The sequence below is a fragment of the Vanessa cardui genome, chromosome 8 (assembly GCF_905220365.1).
Source record: "Vanessa cardui chromosome 8, ilVanCard2.1, whole genome shotgun sequence".
NCBI classification, from domain to species: Eukaryota; Metazoa; Arthropoda; class Insecta; order Lepidoptera; family Nymphalidae; genus Vanessa; species Vanessa cardui.
In genome coordinates, this window is record NC_061130.1 from 14294394 (window position 1) to 14320370 (window position 25977).

General features: G+C 34.0%; 3 protein-coding genes across 4 annotated transcripts in view; 1 reads left to right on the forward strand and 2 right to left on the reverse strand.

The window, feature by feature from the left end:
- Nucleotides 1-94: 94 nt before the first annotated feature.
- On the reverse strand, nt 95-7572 carry LOC124531951 (peripherin-2-like). 2 transcript variants are annotated; one of them, XM_047106538.1, is made up of 9 exons: nt 7471-7572; nt 6287-6470; nt 5420-5629; nt 4935-5027; nt 3709-3809; nt 3111-3210; nt 2398-2523; nt 1454-1507; nt 95-169 (listed from the first exon to the last, which is right to left on the reverse strand). In XM_047106538.1, the coding sequence occupies exons 2-9, from the start codon at nt 6440-6442 to the stop codon at nt 101-103; spliced, it is 909 nt and encodes a 302-aa protein (XP_046962494.1). In that variant the 5' UTR covers nt 6443-6470; nt 7471-7572; the 3' UTR covers nt 95-100. The 2 variants fall into 2 exon arrangements, with proteins under 2 accessions (XP_046962494.1, XP_046962495.1); XM_047106539.1 differs by lacking the exon at nt 4935-5027.
- Nucleotides 7573-7917: 345 nt separating this feature from the next.
- LOC124531800 (dynein axonemal heavy chain 2) overlaps nt 7918-25977 on the forward strand; it is a 58838-nt gene continuing 40778 nt past the window's right edge. The window contains exons 1-26 of the mRNA XM_047106327.1: nt 7918-7996; nt 8684-9112; nt 9202-9483; nt 9561-10155; nt 10782-10986; nt 11069-11206; nt 11821-11967; nt 12381-12503; nt 12698-12792; nt 13295-13370; nt 14003-14128; nt 19608-19706; nt 19949-20188; nt 20272-20386; nt 20459-20707; nt 22158-22354; nt 22434-22595; nt 22879-22996; nt 23253-23407; nt 23802-23977; nt 24109-24276; nt 24363-24530; nt 24662-24887; nt 24962-25081; nt 25422-25555; nt 25640-25910. Coding sequence (XP_046962283.1) covers nt 7918-7996; nt 8684-9112; nt 9202-9483; nt 9561-10155; nt 10782-10986; nt 11069-11206; nt 11821-11967; nt 12381-12503; nt 12698-12792; nt 13295-13370; nt 14003-14128; nt 19608-19706; nt 19949-20188; nt 20272-20386; nt 20459-20707; nt 22158-22354; nt 22434-22595; nt 22879-22996; nt 23253-23407; nt 23802-23977; nt 24109-24276; nt 24363-24530; nt 24662-24887; nt 24962-25081; nt 25422-25555; nt 25640-25910 — 4893 coding nt within the window. The remainder of the gene's footprint in view (nt 7997-8683; nt 9113-9201; nt 9484-9560; nt 10156-10781; nt 10987-11068; nt 11207-11820; nt 11968-12380; nt 12504-12697; nt 12793-13294; nt 13371-14002; nt 14129-19607; nt 19707-19948; nt 20189-20271; nt 20387-20458; nt 20708-22157; nt 22355-22433; nt 22596-22878; nt 22997-23252; nt 23408-23801; nt 23978-24108; nt 24277-24362; nt 24531-24661; nt 24888-24961; nt 25082-25421; nt 25556-25639; nt 25911-25977) is intronic.
- Nucleotides 15097-19090, reverse strand: LOC124531697 (DNA-dependent metalloprotease dvc-1). Its single transcript, XM_047106195.1, has 3 exons — nt 18799-19090; nt 17726-17954; nt 15097-16729 (listed from the first exon to the last, which is right to left on the reverse strand). Exons 1-3 carry the CDS (start codon nt 18954-18956, stop codon nt 15197-15199), a joined length of 1920 nt encoding a protein of 639 aa, XP_046962151.1. The 5' UTR covers nt 18957-19090; the 3' UTR covers nt 15097-15196.

The window sequence follows — 25977 nt, forward strand, 5'->3', positions numbered from 1 at the left end:
ACGTAGTTGAAAAGGGGTATGAAAATAAGAAAAAGATACTCATTTTTGAAATACAAAATTTATTTTAATTTATTTTATACATACATACAAAATGTTACATTTATGAAAGGTAGGGAAAGCTGCGCGTGCGCAAGCCACGTTTTCGAACGGTCGCACTTGACTCCTCTAACTGAAAATAAAATTTAAAAAAAGGTAAGGATCGCTATGTAGCGATAAAGTCGCCAAAATTGTACGCCTGTTATATCTAGGCCATATCTTTGTCATATGTATTTTTATTTCACTGTGTGGTGTACAATAAAGAATAAAGAAGAATAAGAATAAAAGAGATAGGATAGCTCATAAATAGTATGTTTGTATATATGTATGTATATATACATATTATATTTACTTACAATACACTACATAGAAGTCAGTCGTGTACAGCATTTAAGGATCCTTTTATTTTATAATTGTGGACGCGTTAATTTCTACCAATAATTATATTTCACCATACTTTATAGTTATAAATAAGAATAAAAAATGTTTCATTTTAAATAGAGACAGTTTTAAAACAAACAAAATGTTTATTTAGCTGTTGTTCTTTAAATTTACCTAGACTCGAGAGACAAACACAGACTATTTTAATTCATAAATACAACATTATATACAACTATTTACAATATTATGTTAACATAACAACAAAAATATATTATGAATATATTGTGTGAGTGAGTCGAGATGGCCCAGTGGTTAGAACGCGTGCATCTTAACCGATGATTGCGGGTTCAAACCCAGGCAACCACCACTGTATACACATGTGCTTAATTTGTGTTATAATTCATCTCGTGCTCGGCGGCGAAGGAAACCTGCATTTGACTAATATCATAGAAATTCTGCCACATGTGTATTGTATGTGGTGGAATATGTCCCAAACCTTCACCTCAAAAGGAGATGAGACCTTAATCCAGTATTGGGAAATTTACAGGCTGTTGCTGTTGTATAACAACAAATCATTAGTGGAAAGGAAGGCCTAAGCGCCAAATTAGTAGTATTGGAAAATGAGGATTAATAAAATAATTTCAAAGCCCATTTTCCAATTGGATAATACAATTAAAAAAGAGAAGTGACGTGTCGTCCATATATTACAATATTTATTTATTGTAACCCAACAGCATTTTCATAGAAACAATGAATATATAATTATGGTCTTATTCGTTAATGAGTCAAATTTTTCTGGGTTTTGAGAGTAAACGGATTGAAAATATATATTATGTACATACTCTTATTTCTAGTCTACTATTAAATATACACATTCATATTTAATCAAATAATCTAAATAAATAAATTATATATTAAACTAAAGTAAAAATATATCTAAAGGGAATGGAAAATATATTAAAAATATATTATCAGTCGATTGTATATACATATAGTATTCATTTAATATCAAAAAAAGTATGTGCTGAGTCCCCACCTTTGCACATTTCGTTGCACCGTGCAGCAAGTGTGTTAGCAGCATTATGAGCAACTGTCAAAAATCAACATTTACTTATATCATCATACATTTTATTAAGAAATAGGGTTATAGGGGCATTTAATACTTGTTTGCAAAACATAAATATATCGTAGATATCGCAGGCCGTTCGACCAATCAGGAACGAAAAATTACGTAATGAAATGTTTGTGTCTCATGGTGTTATTAGAAAAGTCGGGGGAAACTGCGTATTGGCATATCCTTTGTCCACGGATGCCAGGGCTTTTTATTAAAATTGTTAAACTGAGTTTGAGGGTAAAGAAGACATAGCCGAGATAGCCCAGTAGTTAGTACGCGTGCATCTAAACCGATGATTGCGGGTTCAAACCCAGGCAATAACCACCAAAATACACATGTGCTTAATATGTGTTATAATTCATCTCGTGCTCGGCGGTGAAGGAAAACTTTGTGAGGAAACCTGCATTTCTAGTATCATAGAAATTCTGCCACGTGTGTATTCTATCAACCCATATTGAAATAGAGTGGAATATGTCCCAAATCTTCGCCTCAAAAGGAGAGGAGACCTTAAGCGCCTAGCCACGGGAAATTCGCGGACCCGAATACTCGCACAGTGCGAACGCGCGAAGCGTCTTGCGAATGAGACAAACGTATAATGTACACGCTATGCCGTTCGCACCGTGCGAAATTCAGCGTCGGCGAATTTCCCGTGGCCAGGCGGTAATCCAGTAGTGGGAAATTAACAGGCTGTTGTTGTTGTTTTTGTAAGAAATGTAGAGCGTCATGGTCATTTGTGTGACAAAGCTCTTTAAATAAAAAAAATAAACGTATTTTAGTATAAGTATTTGTTTTTGATTATCTATTTTAATACTTCAAACTCTTCCGTTTTATCTCGTGAATTACTATGCATGCAGTGTTATATTTACCTGTAAGATGGCACAGAGGACGGTGAGCAGGTGTACGGCGAAGGCGACTCGCGCGAGCGGGCTCTGAGCGGCCACGCGGCATCCTCGGCCCTGCAGCGACCTCACGCCTCCGTCCTCCATATGCTCCTGCGATAGTTACGTTACAGCACCGACTACGTATAATACACACTTAAATTTATATTTTAATCAATGAAATGATATATATGTATATCTATGTTGACATTATAAATGCGAAAGTAACTCTCTTTTTAAATGCTACGCTTTTACTAAAGCAAGTTCAAACCTCAAGTAAGGACTGCTTTTTTACATTTAAAAGGGGAGCGAAGTAGCAGGCGACAACTAATATTTTACATAATGTAATACAACGAATTTTATTTTAAATAACGCTGATGAGGATTTTTTCCAAAATAATTAAGATACGTATTTATTGTTCTCAACGACTAAAATACTGTTATCGAAATAAAACTGAGTTTCTTGCCTGTTCTTTTCGATAATTTATTGTACAGTTGTACAGTTTACTTGGCATAATTTATCTCGTAAAAGCCGATTTGTATAATTTTCGCTAAACAACTTTCGACACTACAATCATTGTGGATCGTTCGCTATCAGAGCCGACCGTTAGTATAGTTACAGTTGGCTTAGAAAACTACAATAAGTAATAATAACACTATGAATAAATACAGTTAATTTACTAGTAAATACATATAACCTACTTGCTGTAAGGGGTCGTGGTAGCAGGCGGTCAGGACGTGCGGCGAGCAGCAAGAATAGGGTGAAATTGGAAGCTTCATTTTACCGTCGGTGCCTGACAACCTACAAGTTTATATTATTATGAAGGTGGAGAGGCAAATGGGCCACCTCTCAGAGTGGTCACCAACATTTTTTTACCATTCCTTACACCGCCAAAGCCCTTGCGCCTTTAGTTACACTGGTTCACTCACTTTTCGAACCGAAACAAACACTTTCGTAATATGATATATTAGGAGTAGGTGATACCCACATAGACTGGTTTGCTTGAAATACATATATATGAGGCAAATTTGACAGATTTATTTCAAATAAATAAAAATAAAATAAAAAAAAACGAGGGGGTCAAAAGCGGCTCAAAATAGTTAGTGTAAAATTACACACGGTACAGCTCGCCATTTTTGTTACTTGAACTTGGCTAATACGCTACCGCGTGACTTTATGTTTCTGTTTATTTCACGAAGACATTGCTTAAATTATTATACACAATAATTATATGGTTGCTTGCCACTTCGAAACGCTCCTTGAAATTAATGAAATGAAACAGTAAACGTCACAACTAACTTTATGACTAGTTCCTCGTCCTCGTTGAGGAAGTCGATGTTGATCCAGGGGACCTCGTGCCAGTCCTCCGGGCGGTCAGCGCCGCAGCAGTTCAGCTCTATCTATACCGACGTGCAGTTTAATTTTATGTATAAAATACAACTTACATGTTTTAATGAGCTTAGTTAATTAGTATATTTTAATTATGTATCCCTATTTCATAGGGAACGAAAAGCTCATGTTTTACTAACGAATCGATGCAATCTATAATAGTCAGTTAGGAAATTTGAGTAGACCTTATGTTGATGAGCTTAGGTAGTTGATATATTTTAATTATATCCCTATTTCATAGGACACGAAAAGCCTACGCAAGATCTACGCTCATGTTTTGATAATCCATCAGAGCAATTTATAACAGTTAGGAAATTTGAGCAGTTCGTGTTTTCGCACACACTAGTACAATATATTATTTTGTATGTAATTAGTAGACAATCTATACTAAAATTATAAATGTACTATACATTACAACGACACACACACGACACAACTTAGATGCCTCAGTTCAACCCGAGAAAGCAAATCGACGTGACAAATTTACGAATATATTAGGTCATATGATATTACACGTTATTATTTTGGTATAAAGATCATATTCACATAAGAAATAAATATTCATAGTTTGGGATGGCGTAATTAATTCGAATGTGATCGAATTTGCTGATGTTACATATAAGTTGTGTCGTACTATAACTCACGTCTTTTTGGCTAAATCAATGGCCTCGTGACTCATGAAATTTTGTATGAAGGCGACAAATAGTATTTTACATCAAGCTAAAATCACTCAGCGCTGTTTCATTTGCAACAATTAACATTACTTGTCCACCTACGTTGGTTAATTAATGTTTATATAGTAGGCATTACCTGCATCTGAGTCGAGATGGCCCAGTGGTTAGAACGCGTGCATCTTAACCGATTATTGAGGGTTCAAACCCAGGCAAGCACCGCTGATTCATGTGCTTAATTTGTCTTTATAATTCACCTCGTGCTCAGCGGTGAAGGAAAACATCGTGAGGAAACCCGCATGTGACAATGGAATGCATGTGACATGGAATACACACAAGTGGCACACACATTAGTATTCCAACCCGCATTGGAACAGCGTGGTGGAATATGTTCCAAACCTTCTTCTCAAAGGAGAGGAGGCCTTTAGCCCAGCAGTGGGAATTTATAGGCTGTTGTTGTTGTACCTGCATCGTGTCTATGAATTGCTTCCAGGTCGGCTCGGCGAGGTACTGAGTCATGCCGATACGCAAAGTTGATGACAATTCTTTCATTAATGCCTGTAATTATTATTTAGTTTACCAAATCGTACTGCAAAAACATGGTAGAGTTCCTATCCTATACAACTCATTAAATTAAGTTCTTCGTAATTTATTGACTGAAATGATACAAGTAAACTCTAGGTCAGGTCGACAATAATTTATTGGGGTTTTGAATAAAAAAATCTTCTAAATTTTCTATGAATGTTTTAAAACTATTCACTTTCAGAGCATAAACTTCTGTAATGTTTAACCAATGGCTATGAATAATGATAAAGGATACATAGGATGTACATACATAACAACTTGTATGCTTAGTTTATCCTGACGCCAATTCCAGAAAAAAAAACGACTGAATTACTACAAAAAAATAGTGGTATTATAGTTCGATTCAACTTTCGATATAAACATACCTTCAGTGTGGTCTTGCAGGCAGCATGGACCAGCAGACCGTTAGCAGCGAGCAGGGTTCCGCTGAGGAGCCACAGCCTAGCGACTGGGCCCACTCGGCTCCATTGCGGACAGCGTAACATCCACGACACCAAACGGAAACCACTCGTATAATGAAGTTTCATACAGTACGCTTGTAGCAATATCAACGTGTAGATCAGCAACACTTTGAACTGAAAATAAGTTATAATACATCATGTGATGGAAGTGAGGGGGTATGTGGGACTCCCTGATACCCTGGATGCCGAGTACGCCCAGCTGCGCCGGAAAAAACACTAAAAAACCAACGGTACCCTCTCCGTCTTTTTACCGTGACGAAGTTATAATATCTGATCCAGTGCCCAGGATACGTGATATTAATTCGATGATATGGCTGTATTTGCCAATTAATTTAGGATGGTAATCTATACGGTATCTTAGTGGGGAGAACATCGGACGCCAAAGAGAGGAATAGAGTACCACTGGATTTTTTGTGGGTATTTCGTTGTTCTAGGGTGTACTAGGTGGGTAACAGTGTGATCCACTTCAGTAGAGGAAAACATGTAAGGTGGTTTTTTACACAGAATAAAAGGGAGCATCGGACGACAGGTGAGGTTACACTTACTACTATATATATATCCCAATGTCTATTGCAATGATGACCACTAACCATCAGATGAACCATCCTCCCATCAACTAATGGTATAAGAAAAAAAATCGCCAAAATAAACAGGCTATGGAAAGCGGATGACAACGGTTATTAATTCATCGATAATTCTTCAATTATTTAGTTCTAGTTAGCTTGCTCATCTTGCAATAAAATATGTTCGTTTGACACCTGTATAGTTTACCTTATGTATTTTTTTCAATAACGACATAATTTTATATGAAGTGTTATAGCTGTATATGACCATGACCAAAGAGATGGTTAACTGCGCGATCAAGAGCGCCCGAAGAACGCCAGCCAAACGTCGGCCGTCTTTAGTAAGAGTCTCGCCTCGAGCCATGTGACCACATGGTGTGGCCTGCTATACACTGCAATCAATCATTATGGCTTATCATTATCATTACCTAGTATAAAAGAAAGTCGCTTACCGTTGTCTGCCCTATGTACGCTTAGATTTTTAAAATTACGCAACGGATTTTGATGCGGTTTTTTTAATGGATAGAGGGATTCGAGAAGAAGACTGCCGTGGTATATCTATAATGGCGTTATCTACCTAAATTTGAGTTAAAATTTAAATTTTAAAAATTTAAACGAGGTAAAATTTTAAATCTTTGTAACTTATTGATGAAGAGACCGTAAAATTATTTCCAGAACTATTCAAGATATCAAAAAACCGCGCATAGAGAATATTTTTCGTATTAATATGCCATCAAAAGTGAAAATCAATCTGATGTCGTATACCACGGCAGAAGGTGTATATATGTATTATACTAGCGTCCCCCTCCGGCTTCGCACGGGTGCAATGCTGATACTAAATATACATACTAAGGAATTTGTTTATTTACGACATCATATTAGAAACTTCTGAAATCAGTGTTTCTTTACGATATTGTTCATCTTTTTATTACATAGTATAAAACAAAGTCGCTTTCACTTTCCCTTTGTACGCTTAAATCTTTAAAACTAAGCAACAGATTTTGATGCGGCTTTTTTTAATAGATAGAGTGATTCGAGAGGAAGGTTTTTGTATATAATACATAGACAATATAGTAAAGAAACACTGATAATTTTAGAAGCTGAAACTGAAACATGTACTGTAAACATGTACTAATTGCATGCACGGCCTTGACGGATGTGTCAACAAGGCAGTATAGGATAGGATACAAATTTGCACAGAAGTTTCTGATGGTTCTTGAAAGGTTCTTGAATATTTATTAATTCAAATTTATATCAGTCTTTGAGAAAAATAAAGTTGATTCAACGTTTTTAAAAAAAGCCATTAGGCGATTGATATAGGGATGACAGTTTGTATGGGTTCTAGTTAAATAAATTTTAGATTAACCGTTACTTTTAAATAAGAATACTCACCCCTCTTGGATTAAACAAACTTATTTTTCTTATTATATCTTAGGCTTTAATCACTATTCCATAAAATCACTATTAAAACTTTTGGCAATCTGTGTCATACTGACATCTCAATTTTTTTATTTTTATTTAATGTCAAATTTATTTTTTTATTTAATGTTATCCATGTAATATTAAGTATTTATATAAAATAATGTGCATTCATATTGGGGTGTACAAATTATCCCATACCAAATACATACAAAGCATTTTTATTCATAGCAACGTTTAATCAATACAACGCTTTCTAAATCCGCATGCTGGCTAGTTTGAATTCCCATTAAAAAATATAAAACGCGCGGTAACAACAAACATTCATTTGTTTTCTTATAAAATATGACTAACATAATAGTTATTTTTCACTATAAGGAATAGATAATTATTAATTCGTGGTAGTTAATATTTTTTAACATGTCGGATTTGGAAGTTAAGAAAAGGGTGAAGGTGGCTTGGAGTGATGATTTGAGTCACAACTCCGAGGAAGACAGAGGTAATGTGACCTTTACTCTTCGATATAAATATACCTATAATCCCAATAACATGCAAAATATACCATACTTAAAATGAGGTTTCACATCATCATCTTGTAAGAATATTTTTTATCACAGAATTATGAATCTAAATACAATTTTTTTATGAACAGTCAGAAAAAAACTTTCGTCAGTTTTCAAATAAATTCCTTTATCAAGCATATAACTCTTAGTACCTTTTGAATCTAAACATCAAATAATTGCGACGTGATATGTCATTCTCGATCGGTAAAGCAGATTATCGCGCATACTGAGTACACGAAAATAGATCTTAAGGTGACGAACCTTTTCTTACCCAGACTGTACAAAATAGTCATATAGCACATACCATCGATACATGCATTCGACACTCAGAGTGAGAAAACCTTCGTCATACTGACGATCAAATTAATTCCTTTATCAAGTCTCACTCTTAGGACCTTTTGAATCTAAACATCAAATAATTGCGACGTGATATTTCATTCTCAATAGATAAAGCAAGTGCTCAGTTAAAAGCGTAGTGCTCAGTCTATCTAGACTGAGCACTACGCTTTTAAGAATATAAGTCAATGTCTGATTCTGAGACTATTCTAATTATACATAATTTATTTTGCTTAAACCAAAACTGAAACCGGTATATTAATATAAAATATAATTTATGTACACAGAGCGTGAACGTCTTGCACAGCTCGAAAGAGAGTTAGCAGAACAGCCAGTTAAACCTGTCTACGAGCCTCAGGAGTTAAACGATCTTGTCTCCTACGTCATGAAGATGACCACACTCTTTGACTTACGCGATCAAGATTGGAATGAAGAGACTAAGCATACCATTGAAGATTGGATCACGGAACCAAGATCTCTAATACTTTGCGTGTATTTTAAGGGCGATAGGTTAAAAGCGTCATGCGATATTCCCCTGTCGCCCGTTTATGATCTTACTTACTTTCTAAGACAGCCCGATCAAGTTTTCAAAGCAGAGACGTTTCATGACGAAGTGGTTTTCGGGACTTTCGTAGATTCCGTTGAATCGAATATGATTAAAATTTTGGAGCTAATGTATGCTCCGTATTTCTTCGCTATTGCCACTTGGCCTGACAGTAAGTACCATAAAAATGGATTGGCACTGTCATTAACTATCATTGTCATGGGATTCAATGACATCGTAAATGGTATTTTTCTTCAACAGGTGTCAAGAGTGAATTTTGTTCCCAGTTGCACACATTTTTAGCAAAATTAACAGACATGTATTATAAAATGCTCGGTCTAACTGTTCTCTACGTACCACGCGAAGGTCAGCATCTGTCATTCGAAAAGGCGAGTTCTGACCGTGAACTCGTTAAAAGGCTCGAGGGCGTGGTCGTCTACTGGACGCATCAGATCAAGTCCTGCATTGAAGACCAAGCATCTGTAGCCTCGCAGAAGGAACTGTTATGTCCCAGCGATGAATATGATTTTTGGGTTTACAGGCGTAAGAGAAATTCTGTACACTGTTTAAATTTAAACTTTGACGTTCTATTTTCAAATCTTCCATTCTTTTATTTTCAGATGAAAATTTAAGTGGTCTAGTTTACCAGTTAAAAAATCCAGCTGTAAAACACATTACAAAAATTCTCGTAACAACTCATTCGACTTTTATACACCAGTTCCAAGTTCTTTGCGAGGAGATCATGCAGAAGATCTTGGAAGCAACGTCTAATATTGAATATTTACAAGTTATAAAACAGCCGTGCGCGATACTAGAATGCGTCGTCGATCCAGATGACATCTGTAAACACATTCCGAATATCATTAATCTCTTCAGATTTATCTGGATGGAATCTCCGTATTATAATTCGGAAACGCGAATCACCAATTTGTTTAAAGCTTTGAGCAATCAAATTATTATACTCTGCAAGAATTATATCAAATTGGACGAATTATTTAGCGGAAAGACTAAAAAGGCGTTGGGTGAATTCACGAAATGCATCGATTGTTGCAAGCAGTATAGGGAAATTTATGATCTGATGGCGGAAGCGCACAGCGAGGTCAAGCCAGGCAGCTGGGAACTGGACACTGGGTCGATCTTCAATTACATCGATTCATTCGTTCAGAGATGTTTCGACATGTTGGACGTTTGCAATTGCATGATAATTTTTGGACGGTAATGTAACATGTCATGTATACATATAATAAAATTGGAGTGTCTATTTGTAATATTAGAATAGCCCTTTATTACTCAATGCATATGTATTTATACACGGTACATATATCAAAATAATAGTTTTTTACAATTTTTGTCGGTCTGTCTGCTGTCTGTCTGATTGTGCTAATCTCTAGAATGGCTGGACCGATTTTGACGGGACTTTCATTGGCAGATAACTGTTATAATAGGGAGTAACTTGGGCTACAATAATATATATTTTTTGTTATATTCAAAAGCGTACAAGATCACAGGCACAGCTAGTATTACATAAGATATAATAAATTAAATAAAAAGCCTTATATTTCTTTATTAATTATATAAATTTACAATGAAAACAAAATATTATTAAGTGTATTCTTATTGTATTATTAAGGTGAAGGCCTCCTCTAGACATAACATTCAACAAATATTAATCATCAAAATCATAATTTAAGTATTTAAATTGGTAGCACATACCTGAATCATCACCGATTACTTAAGCTTTACAGATGTTTATGGACTTCGAAATTGTAGCAACGTTTCTTCAGACTTCCAGTTTTTATTGTTTATAATAAAAAATATAACATTGATCAATAATCTTTTAGAATTGACGAGCTAGAGGTGATAAATAAGCCGATGTTTGGCGGAGCGCGTGGCGATCAGTTCGAAGCCAAATGTGATCAAATCGAACACATGTTCCACGATGCACTCGACAATGTAAAGGCTGTCGCTCCCAGCATATTGGATGTACAAGCGCCATCTTGGTATGATGATATTCTGCAGTTTCGAACGGTGATTAAGGATATTGAGGCGAGTTTTTGACGATATATTTGTATTTGCACAACATACTAAGCTGACATCTTATTTGAAGTGTATTGTTGTTTCATTTTAGATTATAATAGAGAATTTAGTGGAGACCGTCTTTGAAGGCGTGAATCATGTAGAGGAAGCAGTTGTGGCGCTGTATTCATTGCACAACTACTCAAAAAGGAAGAACCTCAGGCGGATTTTTAAACGGAAAACTGCTGAAGTAAGTTTTAAAAACTTTTGTATTTTATTTTTTTATCGCGCTGACTTTGGACTCTCTTTAAGTAGCTATAAATTTTATGAGCATATCATATCGTATAGTAATATTAAGTTGGTATGCGTCATATTTCTTACTATTTTCAATGTTTATTTATGAATAGTACGACACAAGTTAGAGGTAGGATCGGCAAAAGTCGTAACCGATCACATCCGAATTGAGTACGCTATCCCAAATTATCAATATTTATTTCTCATTGAATATGTGCTTTACACAAACGTTATAACTTGTAACATCATATGATCTAATATATTTGTCAATTTCACACGTCGAGTTCACGAAAATCTATAGCAACGAATGGCGTCGAATGGCGCGATAGGGAGCTATTTCTATTGGTTGTATAAATTTGCAGTAATAGTTTTTATTGAATTTGCCGATGCTACATCGAAGTACCACTTCACAAAAAGTTTTACTGTCATGGACAAAGATTCGGATATCAACCATATCGCTCCCATTGACATAAATATATCCGAATTTATTAATACAGAGAACAAATTACCACAGATTTGGAAATTAGCAGCCCGCATCTGAGAAGAAACTCATTCAAATGTGAATTTCAGGTGTGGGCGATGTTCAGCGACGAGGTGCAAGCGGCGAAGAAGGAGACGGTGTCGAGCCGCGGCGCGCGCGCGGGTGTACTGCCCGACGCCGCCGGCCGCGCCGCACTGCTGCGCGCGCGCACGCACAGTCTGCGCTACCTCAAGAAGGTAGCGTAACAGCTGATGACTTGTCTCTTCACCGATTATTTTATCCAGAGATGGCCCAGCGGTTACAACGCGAGCATCGTAATCGATGATTGCGGGTTCAAATCCAGACAAGCACCGATGAATATAAATATTGTGTTTATAATACATCTCGTGCTCGGCGGTGAAGGAAAACATTGTGAGAAACCTGCATGTCGAATTTCATAGAAATTCTGCCACATGCGTATTCCACAAAACCGCATTGGAACCGTGGGGTCGAATATGTCCCAAACGTTTTCGTAGAAGGGAGAGGAGGCCTTATCGCAGCAGTGGGAAATATACAAGCTGTTGTTGTATCACTAATGGTCTGATACTTTTTTGTGATATATTGATACTAAGGGTACTCGAATTATTTCATGAACATTATCTAACCTTAGGTGATGACCGATGCTTCGGTGTGGCTATTGCCGTGCAGCAATTCCGAAGACGTTATCATGCACGTGAACAGGCTGGTGGGAGCTATCGACGTGGCCATTAGGGAGCTCTGGATTTCTTGGACGGTATGATACTTTACTAAGTAAAAGTCCGATAACTCTACTCATTTTGGGCTGTATCTTCAAAATTTCAAGCGATACCTGATTAGTTTTTAAGTAAGAGTTTAACTTATTATATATTTCATTAAAAAAAAAAGAATATAAGAGAACGTAAGAAACGCTTTAGGTTTCATATTGAAGGTTTTTTTTGCACGTTTAAGCACAATTTGGACGAAAAATGCGCCGCAGGCTTGAATAGGACTTTGATGAGGAAAAGTATTGAAAATCCTGGACTATTGGAGTGTAATATTGATGTGTGAGTTTTACTTTTAACTTACTTAATATACTTTCATAAAGAAACTTTTTAAATTTAAAATAATCACTTCTTCAAATAATAAAATTTCAAAATCAAAAAAATCTTATCAATTTTATTCAAGTAAACTTCACAATGAAGCGTTTTTGAATCGTCAATATAATTAAATACCACCACCGTTTTGGAAAGCAGCTTCTGGCGAGAAGAAACAGCAACAAACTAGCATAGTTGCTCTTTTTATATAAACAGATTTACAATGCTGTTATTTACAGTAATTAGTGTCCTATGATGGATCCCGGAATCTAATTCCTGGCGTTTCTTTCGAAAAACGTACTCTTCTAAAGTATTTGAAGTTTCATTAATTATCACTGTTGATTTTTTCGTCTTGTTTACCAGAGTCCTTCGGCATATTACGTTATGTGATTTAGATGTAGACAAATTAACAACTTTTCACCAATACGATATATTTCTCGTACTTGTTTTACTAAATATTCCGACTCCTTAGGAACATTTTGGATCTGTGTAAGGAAGCGAGTCACTGGGAGAATCTACAAATGGATATACCCTTGCATGCATATCAGGTATACTAACAATTTTATTAATAAAAAGTTTCCATGCAATATTTCATAGACTATTTCCTGTACTGAGTATTTGATTTCCTGATTTTTTCCTTTAGAAGATGAATGTTTTTGGGACAAAAGACTTAATTTGTTATAGTTATGAGTGATTAGCTGATCATTCTTTGACCGCGTGGAATTTTCTTATATTACCTGAAATTTCAAACCTTATTTCACCCCCTTAGGGATAAAATTTCCAAAATTCCTTAGTGAGTGTCCTACTCACGAAACTTAAGGCCCTAACTTTAATAGTATACGCTCGGCAATGATGCATCAGTTTAGACTTGTTTGGACAAATAGTATAAAACAATGTCACTTACCGCCGTCTGTCCCTATGTATGCTTAGATCTTTAATATTACGCAACGGATTTTGATGCGGTTTTTTTTAATAGATAGGGTGATTCGGTTTTTCTGTATAAGACATGGACAATAAAGCAGAGAAATACTGGTCATTTTAAAAGTTTCTAATTTGATGTCGTACATTGAAAAATTCTGTAGTATATTTAGAACCAGCATTGCGTAGCTGGGGTAGGTTGCTAGTTTTACAAATATAGATAATTAACGTTTGTTAAAATTTGTGACATAATTTAAAATAGGTGTATATGAAGAGTAAGACGGTGTTTTACGTATACGAAAGCGTTTTGGCGGTGGTGAAGGGATACAACAAGATATTGGACTCGCTATCCGAAGAGGAGAGGCTATTGTTCAAGCCGCTTACATTGGTGAGTATTCATTATTGAAAGAAAGCTTAGATTAAATTAATTTATTGTTTTTTTTTTTTTTACAAAGGCAGTAATTGTTAACATGATTCTGTTGTCTGATATTTAACAATAAGCGTAGTCGTGTAGGTTCGAACCCCAATAGGACTAACCCCAAAAAAAAGAGAACAAATAATCCATTCAACTGTTTGCACCTAAATAATCAAAGTTAACATTATTTATGTAACACAGAGCAATCAGTAATGAACGAATGAGTTAATGAACGAACCAATTAATGAAAGAATGGAAGATTGAGAGAATGTAAGAATGAAAGAATAGATAAATGAATGGATGAATGAATGTCTGACTGAGTGAATGAATGAAATTTTCACTGACTGTTGCTTATGAAATTATTCAAATATTTTAACAACAATCATTTAATACGAGTAAGATGACTTCAATGATAAGGAATGCGTTTTTATAATGTATAATAAACTTAAACATATAACTCTTAAACTATTTGAAAGAGACCTATAACAATTATACAACAATTTTTCAGTCTTGTGAACACTTATTTGATATTGGAACATTGTTCTTACTATATCACACATTTAGATGAGACGATAGGCTATTTGACAATGCGAAAAATAATTTTTTAATTATTGTAATCAGTATATATTATGAGTTTAAATATGGTTATTTATCAACGAAAGTTGAAAATAATACTTAACTCAAAAATCCATAAATAAAAATGCTTTTTTTTAAACGTTTGTCAGTGACACAAAACGCTCCTGATTGGCCGGGCTTATGATGAAATCACTTGCTTGTTAACCTTGCTTGCCTATATTATATGTACCACAGATTAAAATACAGACAAGTGCCATCATCGACCCCATTGCAGCGCCATTTCACAAAGTAGAATTTTCGCGCGCGATTTTGCTGCGAATATGTACTAGAAATAAAAAAAAAAAAACAACTTTTACTGGGTTCCTTAACCTCTACTAAATAATATAACATGGATTTAAAAAACCAGTCAAATAGCCTATTGTATATATTTTACGATTATGGTAACAAATATTTGAATATAAAATGTTAACTCAAACAGATATCCAAGTGATCGTTCATATCAGCTAGTTCAATCATTTTGAGGCAGCACGGGCAAGGTGATTTAGTTCCAGTAGCGTTAAGAGTCAAAGATTCATCGCATATGTCGTTATCATCGTCAATGATTATCGTTTCATTTGTAAAACTAGTTGAAGCACCTTCAGTGGGTATTGTGGTGTTGTTGTCGAAAAACGCCAGACATTCGTCAAAGTGTTCCTCAATAGATTTAGTTACAGGCTCACCACAGCATGGACATTTTTGTTCAGTTGATTTATCAATGTTTTCACTGCAGCCAGGCTCTACTTTTATTTTAGGTGACGTTTTAAAATCTACTTTTTCTAGTTCCCCAGTTATAAATGCACCAGATTGTTTATTCTTTAGCTGACCATCATTGGTTAATACACTTTCATATTCTGTTGTATTTGTAATATTTGTGTCAGATGTTTCATTTGATGCATAATTGTTTGGTAAGTCAGTCAAATCGACACATTCTGTTTTTATATTAGAAAATCGTAATGGTACATCAGTAGAGTTAGGGGATTTTGTCTTTATATTAGGGACTTTTATATCTTCTTTTTCTTTGACAGGAATGTTATTATTAACTTTATCGGGATCTGCTTTAACGATTATAACAGGTTTTGTATCCTCATTATCACTGCAAATCGTTTCGATAATTTCTTTATTAAGGCATTCATCTAAATGCCTATTTATTTCTGTGCTACTTATTTTACTGCTACATACTGGACAATCAACCAAATCTGATTTGACAGCTACTACTGATAATCTTTTATTACTATTTACTTCTGTTATAACAAAATCTTGGCCATACAAGTCCTTAAGAACTGATGTGGCGTTACTTTTGAAATAATCGTCTATTTTCTTTATTTTCGCTGGAGGTGATGAAACGGCTGTTTCATCAGCTTTGTGTTTGTTCAAATTTTTTGTGTTTGTACTAGATTTTGGAACTTTTTTAGAACTTTTTGTATTAGAAGAGAATGTCATTGGCAAATCTTTGTTTGCCCAAACATTTCGAACCCTTTCAACGACATCGTCTGAGTTTGTTGTACTTGAGTCACCAATTGTCTGCCCTTTACCGCTGAACACAACAATAGGTTTTGTAACTTGGGGATTAAACACTATATTATTCTTTTTGGTCACAACTACTGTGCTAGAACTATTACTTTTGGTAAATGTATTTGATTTATTAGGTAGCATGTTAGAATCTTTTAAAACAGGTTTAGAATTAGGAACCTTTCCAGTATTGCCATCCTTATTAGTTTTCTTAGTATATTTAGTGATATCAGCCACTGGTTTAGGATTAGTGGGTGCTTTTTTCTTTTGGTGTTTTTCGGGTTCTTTAAACTTAACGAAAGTGCCTCCACAGTTTCTTTTATGACTGTTCCACCAGTAGTCTGATGGTCCTGGTGCTCTATTCATAGAACGCCGTACAATACCGAAATGTGGTTTTTTGTATTGACATGGCCCATCACATCGCCACCAATGTGTTTGATAAAGTTTAACCTAAAAATATATTATAATATTTTACTAATATCTACCATAAGTAGCCTAGTCTAAAACATAACTAAAGCCCAGGTGCGATCAGTAATTTGGCAATCCTGGCAATCTTAATAAGATTTGAAATCGACCTTGTGAGACACTTCCACCATTATGCTTCAAGACTTGGTATACTCGCATCATCCGAGTTTTTTTATATCCCCTACACCCTAGATCGAGATAGTGTTGGTTTTCATGTTTATTTCACATAGAATGTCCCATTAATTGCAACTACAAACAACACAGCTGTCTTAATCAGGTGTCTAATGTATTACTATCAATTTATATTTACAAAATTGATAAATTAAATAGTATTATTTTTTTTATAAATAAGGAAAGGATATAATTACTTCAGGATATATATATTTTGCAATATGCTTTGGAGATTATTATATGTAATGCATAATTTGAATAGTTATTACCTACAGTAGGTAGGTCATATATTTTTTAAAATAATGATTATTTTGAATTAATAATTGAATAACATATGTTGGCATTTAAAAAGTAACAACTGTAAATATGTAACATAACTAATATAGTAATAATAACAATAATGATTTAACTGTCATAGTCCCATGGTTGTGTCATGTTCTAATTGTTTCTCGGTGATATTATGGGGAGCTTTTACTAGCCATATATTTCATGTACCCATAAATACCACCCATTCACCACATATACTTCTTCCAAATAGAAATACTAGTCAGTAACAATAGTGATCAGTATTGTTGTGTTCTAATTAACGGGTGAGCCAGTATAACTACAGGCACAAGAGATTAAAAATCAATTCATTTTAGCAATGTTAGGGATTATGAATGTTTCTTCTTGTGCCAATTTTTATAGGCAGTACTTAGCATCACATTTGCCACTACACAAGATTGAAGAAATGGAAACATATTATATGTATATTTTTATAATATTTGCCTTATTTAAGATTGAAATTTCAATAAAAAAATACATATTCACCTCATCATGAAAATCATGATATATGCTGATGTTCAGACCGGCTGCTTTATTTATTCTGTGCATGTGCTTTTGAAAATTTGGCCCATGTCCGTCACGGTCTCTATCCCTATCGGTAATGAAGAGATAGGCATGGATCATCTCATGCAGGAGTGTCTCGACTAAATCCTTGCGGGGTCTCAATTTGAGCAATGGTTCACTTAAAGCTATATCACAGATGCATCTATCATAACTGGAATTAAGAAAAACACATATTAGAAAAATCAATAGTGAATATATTATTTTAATTATAGGTTATTTGACAATGTAAACAATAAATTGTAAGAGATTAAAAATGGTTATTTACTAACGATAGTTGAAAATAGTATTTAATTTATTTAAAAAATCCATAAATGAAAATGATTTTTTTCAAACGTTTGTCACGTGACACAAAAAGCTCTTGATTGGCCGGGCTCTTTGCTAAACTTTGTAAGTCACTCGTAAACTTTGCTTTTCTACTATATGTACCACAGATTAAAATACAGGAAAGTGACCCCATTGCAGCACCATATTGTCAAAGTAGTGTTTTCGTGCACTATTTAATTACGGAATTTTTAATATGATATTTTTTGGCAAATATATATACTAGAAATAAAAAACACCACTTTTACTGGGTTCCTTAACTTCTACTCAATAATATAAAATGGGTTTTAAAAACTAGTCAACTAGCCTAATGTTTATTTGAAAGTTATTTCATTGATGATTTATTTTTTTATTTAAAAGGACAACTTACAAAACATTTATAGGTTTTAAAATTAAGTGAAATACATTTTTAGCTAAGTGTGGTTTCAAATAAGAGTTATTATAGTATGGAAAATTACAGTTTTACAAAAGGGGAAAAAAATTATGTAGTAACAATACTTACAAAATCAGAACCTCTATGAGACTTTAATGTCTAATTTTTATATTAGTTCGAATGTTTCTTAAATAATTATCGATACTTCAATATGTTATGACTAATATTGAACTAGTCAGGTCAATATGTGTTTACATCGATAAATAGTAGGCAAAAAGATTAAAGTGGTAAAAATACTTACGAACACGTCCCTGCACAAGAATACATGCGCTTGCTCCAGCGGACTACAGCCCTACTTGCTAGTTGGGTCCAGAAAAATATTTTATCGAAATGTATAAATAGTGCATGGACGTTCGGCGTCGGATCTACCAATTCCAAATCGGGATCTGCTAAGTTCATTATGGAAAAAGTGCTTCATGTGTTTGTTTGATTTGTAACAATACTTCTTAATATTGGATTTTAAGGCAATATTTTCTTGGTTTAGTGATCTCAATTTGAAAATGAACAGCAAACATTTGACATTGACAATATGACAAGTGACATAATATGCTGTCAATAGATGTTCTGTATTTTGCATAGGTTGGCGGGAGAAGATATTCTTTTTTTAAGATTGTTTTGCTATTTCATCATTCATTAATCTTTTGCTATTTAGATAGTTGTTCTTCATTGATCGATCAAAAAATGAATTAAAAAATAAATTATGCTCAAGTTAGCACCAATATATTTTTTAGATTATTTTTTAAATTAATGATTTACAATCGTTAGATTTACATATATTATAAAAGCTAATAGCTCTGCAATATTATACTTAAAGCAACTATTGATTAGTTCAGTCAATATGGCGCTCCCATCTACATCTACTTTTTACAAAATTTCTTAGTGAATTTAATTAATCTACAAATTACATTGTATTTGTTAAGGTATAAGATGAAGAGTCCGCATTCATTAGTCTAGATCTATACTAAAGTGCAGCAGTGGAAAATTTAAAAATATGTTATTTGCCATAGAGAACGTATTTTAACACTAATTGTCTATTTTAAATATTTCAAGGCTTGTGAAAAAAAAGTTCAGCCGGGAATTACAAAATTGACATGGACTTCCACAATGTCTGATGCTTATATCGCGGACTGTGTCACCCAAATCGGAGAAGTAATTATATTGATCAGTTATTATAGTAATTTTGCATATACTTTGATAAAATAAAAAAAGTCAGATTGTCACTGTTACTTTCGAACAAATCTGCTCGAAGGTAGTCAAACAAGTATTATAGTATATATTAAAAAAGCATAGCACTAGTTTCATATACAAATACAAAACATATCGATATATAGAAAATAAAATTATGAACTCCTCACAAAAATTGTCATTTATCGATACTTATTTTTCTTCAGCTACAAGATTTTTTAACAACATACAAAAATTGCAATATAAACTTAGTCAAAATAATGGAAAAAATATGTGATACACCTCTAATTGAATTTGATATTTACAATGTATTCGAGATAAAAGAACTACGACAAATAATTAGAAAAATGGAAGAAGAAGCGGCCGCTAAAATATTAGAAATGTACAAGGAAATCATAACATACATAATTATTGTATACGAAGGATTTGAGGCGTATATCACACAGGTAAAAAAATATAACAAGAGTGACATAGAATTAAATATATGACTTTTAAATATTTTTTTTTTATTGGATTTTCATGAATTTAGATGGCAGACCATTGGATAAAATACGTTAGGAGATTTGATCGATTATTCGAAGATGCGTTACGATTGGCGATCAAAGAGACAATGAAGAATATGTACAAAGCAGTACACGGAGACGGTTAGGATTTAAATTTTAATGATGTACTGGATCTAAAATAATTATACGTATTACAAAAGAAATATTTTATAGGTACAATGGCACCTTCACCTCTCATCAAAATGAGTCTTTATTTGACTGATAAGCAAATTACATTTATTCCAAGTCGTCATGAATTATTAGATACTTTTACGACGATTATGGAAGAAATTATTCATCTAATAAGTACAATTCCGAGGTTATATGAGAAGTTTGGTTTACCCGCTGGAGGTCTTAAGAAGTTTACCGAAGTCATTAAAACGGATACAGACAGCAATAAGTTACAATCTTTGATTAACGCCGGTATGTAAATGTACTGCTAGTTATGTAGTTTCTAATATATAAAATGGGTCGGCATTAGAAATTCGCATCCCGAATTTGATGATAGTAGGGGTTGTTTCTTAAAGGGGTTGTTCCCCTCTCTCGAAATTTACCACTCCCAACCCGCGGAAACCCATAGTTTTTTTTTAATGTGCGTTTAAAGTTACGTGTACGGATCGATATTTTACATTATAATTAACCTTAAATCATTATTTTTATGTTTATTAGCTTTTTTCTGTATTATATTTTAACAAATACTATATTAATTTATAGTAAAAAAAACGTGTAAAAGTTTAATTTAATTTTGTAGTGAAGCGATTCTTTTGTAAAGAAAATAATAATTACCCAGAAGATTTTACGAACATGATAATAGAATACAATATAACATAAAATATAAAAAAGATCCATTTATCGCATTATTAAATTTAGTCAAGTATATATACAGACAAATGATTCTTATAAATTTCTAAAATATACCTATTGTTGTTTCTATTTTTCACCCAAAATTAACAGCTGTGCGGGGCACAGGAGTGGCGAAGCCACTCCGGCAACAAAAATAGTAGATAGTTATAGTAGCTAAGGATAGGTTAGGTTAGGTTAGATATTATGACCAAACGCTGAAATCACATTGTATACCAATAATTGGAATTTTATATCTCTCCCCTTCCAAAATTTAACTAACAGTACGAATTTTGATGATTTTAGTATTGAAATTTAAAAATTGAAAAAAAATACTAATGATTTCCGCGCGGGGGGAGTGGTGGTGTAGGTACTACACCACCCCCCCTTACCGCCCACCCCTTCCCCAACCTTAAATTCGGGATGCGAATTTCTAATGCAATCCCTATAAAATTGTATCTATTTACGTGGTATGGTATTACATCGCTAAACAATACATAATAATGTTGTTTAGGTTTAAAGTGAGTGAGCCAATATTGGCATAAAACGTAAATAAACGTAAACGTAAAATGTTACGTTAGGGTGCGCATTGACGATAAGGAATGGTTATTAATTCTTAAAGCGCCAAAAGTATCGCCGGTCCTCATTCCTATATATAACAAAAAAGTGCTACTATTACCAAGGACTGTAGCCATTATAATTGTCTTGTCTGATAAATTAATTAAAGATTATGCGTCAACTTAAATCGAATTCAATACGTTTATATTGAACTGACATGGCATTTATATGTCTGTACCCACATAAGAAATGGCAGCAGTGCTTGTGACCAAGAAAATGCTGCGTGAAAATCTTAAACCTAAATACTGACGTCAATTCTATCTGAATATATATTCCAACTTTATTGTTATACCATTTAAGTTCGACATATATAATATATAATTCGACATTCGAAATATCAGGTATTCCAAAAATTTGAACCCTTTACCACGTTAGTCGTTGTGATTTCCAGCAACCCTCTATCTTATAATTTCAGAAATAGAATATAATCTAGCTCTTGTGATGGAGCACATGCGGATGTGGGATCCCTATTCTCACATTTGGAAAGTGAATAAGGATGAATTCATGTTGAAGTACAGACAGGAAGGTCACACAGCTGCAGATTTTGACGAACTTATCATCAACTACAGCAATCTCGCTAATGCTGTTCAAATACAAGAAACCATTAATCAGGTAATCTTATGACTGTTTTCTTGAACACGATTGATATTGATTTTCAATCCTTGAAGATAATATGAATTTTGTTTTTCAGATTCATTTTATAACTCTTAACTCTAGCGAATTGAAGAAGTCGATTATATCCCATTGTTTGGTGTGGCAGACAAAGTTGGGAGAACTGCTAAGGAAGATAACTGAATGCGACATTGACAATGTTTATGCATACATAGATAAAAGCAGCACGGAAGCCATGACCGTATGTCTTAATGACTGCTTGATATAAATACAACATTATATTACATTCACCACTTATATAACGCAAACAATTTTTGTTCATATTTATACATCTGATAAAGTTGATATTATGTGCATTTCTTTGGTTGTCGTTTAAATTTATTATGACTCGTGGACTCTTTGTCACTAGTCGCCAGTGGCCAATCTGAGCAGGGCATTGTGGTTTGCCTAATTACTCTCCCAACTCGTCCATAGGATCTATGGTAATAAGAAAAGTAAAAAATAAACTATAACACAATTTTCAGATGCCTACAGATTTAAAGGAATTAGCTTCAGCAATGGCTACCTATGAGTGCTTGATGTCGGAGATATCGCAAGTAGAAAAGACTTTTCCACCAATTACCGATAAGATGACTACTCTTGGTAAGATTAGAAATATTCAAGTGGAATTTACGTATTCAGTTACATAATAGCTTAAAGCAAATTTAAATGTGTTTTTGAAGTTTTATATTACTTTGAATCAATTATTATAATTATTATTGTTATACATATAAAATTAGGAAAGTAGTAAGAGTATATGACCATAAGCTCATATTAGCTTCAGTTGATATAGTGCTGTCTTAATTTTTAAACACTGTATCTAACTTGGTCGATTAGTTAAATCATTTGTGTTTCGTAGCTAAATTTGAGGTGGAGATCAGTTCGGATATGTCAACGAGACATGAGAATATACCGGTTGCTTGGACCGAATATCTCGCTCTATTGGAGGAAGCGAAGAAGGCGTTGGAGATGAACAAAGATAAATTTAAAGCTGAACTACTTGAACAAGCCGAGGTAATCAATGAAACTGATTAGATGTTTTGATGTTTATCACTTAAAGTTAATCCAAAATAAATGATTACATTAATCTTCTTATATTCCACAACAACAGCCTGTAAATTTCCCACTGATGGGCTAAAACCTCCTCTCCCGTTGAGGAGAAGGTGGTGGAATGCACATGTGGCAGAATTTCTATGAAATTAGACACATGCAGGTATCCTCACGATGTTTTCCTTCACCGCCGAGCACGAGATGAATTATAAAGACAAATTAAGCACATGAGCATTCAGTGGTGCTTGCCTAGGTTTGAACCAGCTAACATCAGTTAAGATGCACGCATTCTAACCACAGTGCCATATTGGCTATTATTCCTAAATATACTCCATACTTATAATGCAAATTCAAATAGGTGTTCAAAGAAGCGGCTAAAGAATTTTGTGAAGATTTCTATAAAACAGCTCCATGCAGCTCTGATGTATCCGGTAAAGACGCATTGGCTCAGTTGAAAGCGTATAGAGATCAGCTAAACGCGCTTCGAGCTCAAGAGCAGCAAATAAGAGATGGACTTGCCGTGTTCAATCTAACGTAATTCTATGACTTAAACTTGAGACTATTTTTGATCGATTATTATTAGAAGATTCTATGTATTTAGATTTAGTTTGGTGTTTTTAATTTTGTAAGAAATACTAATTAACGATATTATTTTCTGTTAAAAGGACGCCAGTGAACCTAGAACTGCAAAAGATGGAAAAAGAACTAGAAAAATTAGAAGAAGTGTGGGGATTGGTGTTTCAATGGGAGGAGTCTTGGGAAAAATATAAAACACAAACCTTTTGGGAAATGGAAACGGATGAAATGGAAGACAATGTTATGTATCTTTTTAGGTATAAAGAAAATGTAACTTATCATACTTTTAGGTACATTTTACAAAGGAAAAAGTTACTCCTTGATATTGTTTATATTTTATTAGAAACTTTAACCGCCTTTCGCGTCAGCTTAAAGAAAAGGGATGGGATATCATTGACACAACTAGAGTGAAAGTAGACGCATTTCGACGAACTTTGCCATTGATTGGTGATCTTAAGAATCCGTGCATGAGAGAGAGGCATTGGGATAGGATAAAGACGCTAATGGGAGTGTGAGTTGATACGTATATGTTCTTTTATACATGTGCTATTAAAAATATACCTAACACATTTATTTTTTACTTTTCTAACGTCCCTACTGATTCTTTTTTAAATTGATTTATTAAGATGTGTTATTTATCAGAGAATTTGACCAAAATTCCGAGGATTTTAAGCTCGAACTAATAATGAGGCTCAATTTCCAAGCGTATGCTGAAGATATCGCTGAAATATCAAACGCAGCAACAATGGAGTTGAATATTGAGAACGGCCTCAAAGCTATTAGAGAAGTGTGGAAGGCAACCACATACGAAATGCAACATCACAGAGGCGATATGTATAAAATTAAGAACGTAGAAGATGTCTCACAGGTTCGCAAAGAGAACATCTTTCAAACTGTTTCTTGAAACTTTTGCCCGTGATTTTCTAATTTACAAATTTGTAGTTCCTCGAAGACCATCAAGTTCAACTATCCTCTATGAAATCGACGAAATACGTGGAACCGTTTATCAAAGAAGTTGATTATTGGGAGAAATCTTTGGGTTATGTGGCGGAATGTATCGAGGTTATTATTAAATACATATAACGCCAGTGGCGGATTTACAAATCTGCTGTTAGTAGGCTAGTAGGCTCCTAAATTTTTGCCACCCCTACTTTTTTTTGCAACATTTATGATTTGTATTTATGATTTAACGAGTATACGGATTACGGACGTAATGTGTTTATATATAATTATAAGTTTTTTTGAATTTCTGTAAGATAATAACAGATTTGGGCTAAATTTGCCGCCCCTCTAAATTTGCCGCCCTAGGCTCCAGCCTTCTTAGCCTATTGGTGAATCCGCCGCTGAATAACACTATATACCTAAATTAATTTTATAAACTTACTTTTTTATCAAATTAAAGATATCGTTACAAGTGCAAAGACGATACTTGTATCTCGAAAGCATATTTAGTGGAGAAGACATTAGAAAACAACTTCCCAATGAAGTTAAAGTTTTTGACGCATTAACTGCTGATTGGACAGAAATAACTAGCAAGTTAGTACATATTTATTTCTTTGGCCTTTATAATAATGTTTCCATATTATGTATGTTTTTTACTTATGTGTATAAAATTAACAGTATGTATGCTGGAAAGAACGCCGTAGAAGCATGTCTTTATAAGCCAGCACCGTATTTGTTCAATAAGCTGAATCAAATGGTTGATAACTTGGATGGAATATTGCGAGCCTTAGAAAAATATCTCGAAACGAAGCGACAACTATTTCCAAGATTCTATTTTATATCTAACGATGATTTACTAGAGATTTTAGGGAATTCGAAGAAACCACAACTCATTCAAGTTCATTTAAAGAAGTTATTTGATAACGTAAATAAAATTAAAATTGATAAGGTAAAATCTTGATGTTCTAAAGTAGCGTAAGTAAAATTTAATCACATATTTACCATATAAGAACTTT

Bases quoted from the DNA above. Each gene is read 5' to 3' on its own strand.
- LOC124531951 (XM_047106538.1), bottom strand. From the start codon at position 6,442: ATGGCTCGAGGCGAGACTCTTACTAAAGACGGCCGACGTTTGGCTGGC. The intron at 5,028-5,419 runs GTATGTTTATAT...TAATAATTACAG, and splicing joins CCTGCAAGACCACACTGAAG to GCATTAATGAAAGAATTGTC. The intron at 1,508-2,397 runs GTAAATATAACA...GATTTTTGACAG, and splicing joins TCCTCTGTGCCATCTTACAG to TTGCTCATAATGCTGCTAAC.
- LOC124531697 (XM_047106195.1), bottom strand. From the start codon at position 18,956: ATGAACTTAGCAGATCCCGATTTGGAATTGGTAGATCCGACGCCGAAC. The intron at 17,955-18,798 runs GTAAGTATTTTT...TCTTAATTCCAG, and splicing joins TCTTGTGCAGGGACGTGTTC to TTATGATAGATGCATCTGTG. The intron at 16,730-17,725 runs GTGAATATGTAT...ATATATTTTTAG, and splicing joins ATCATGATTTTCATGATGAG to GTTAAACTTTATCAAACACA.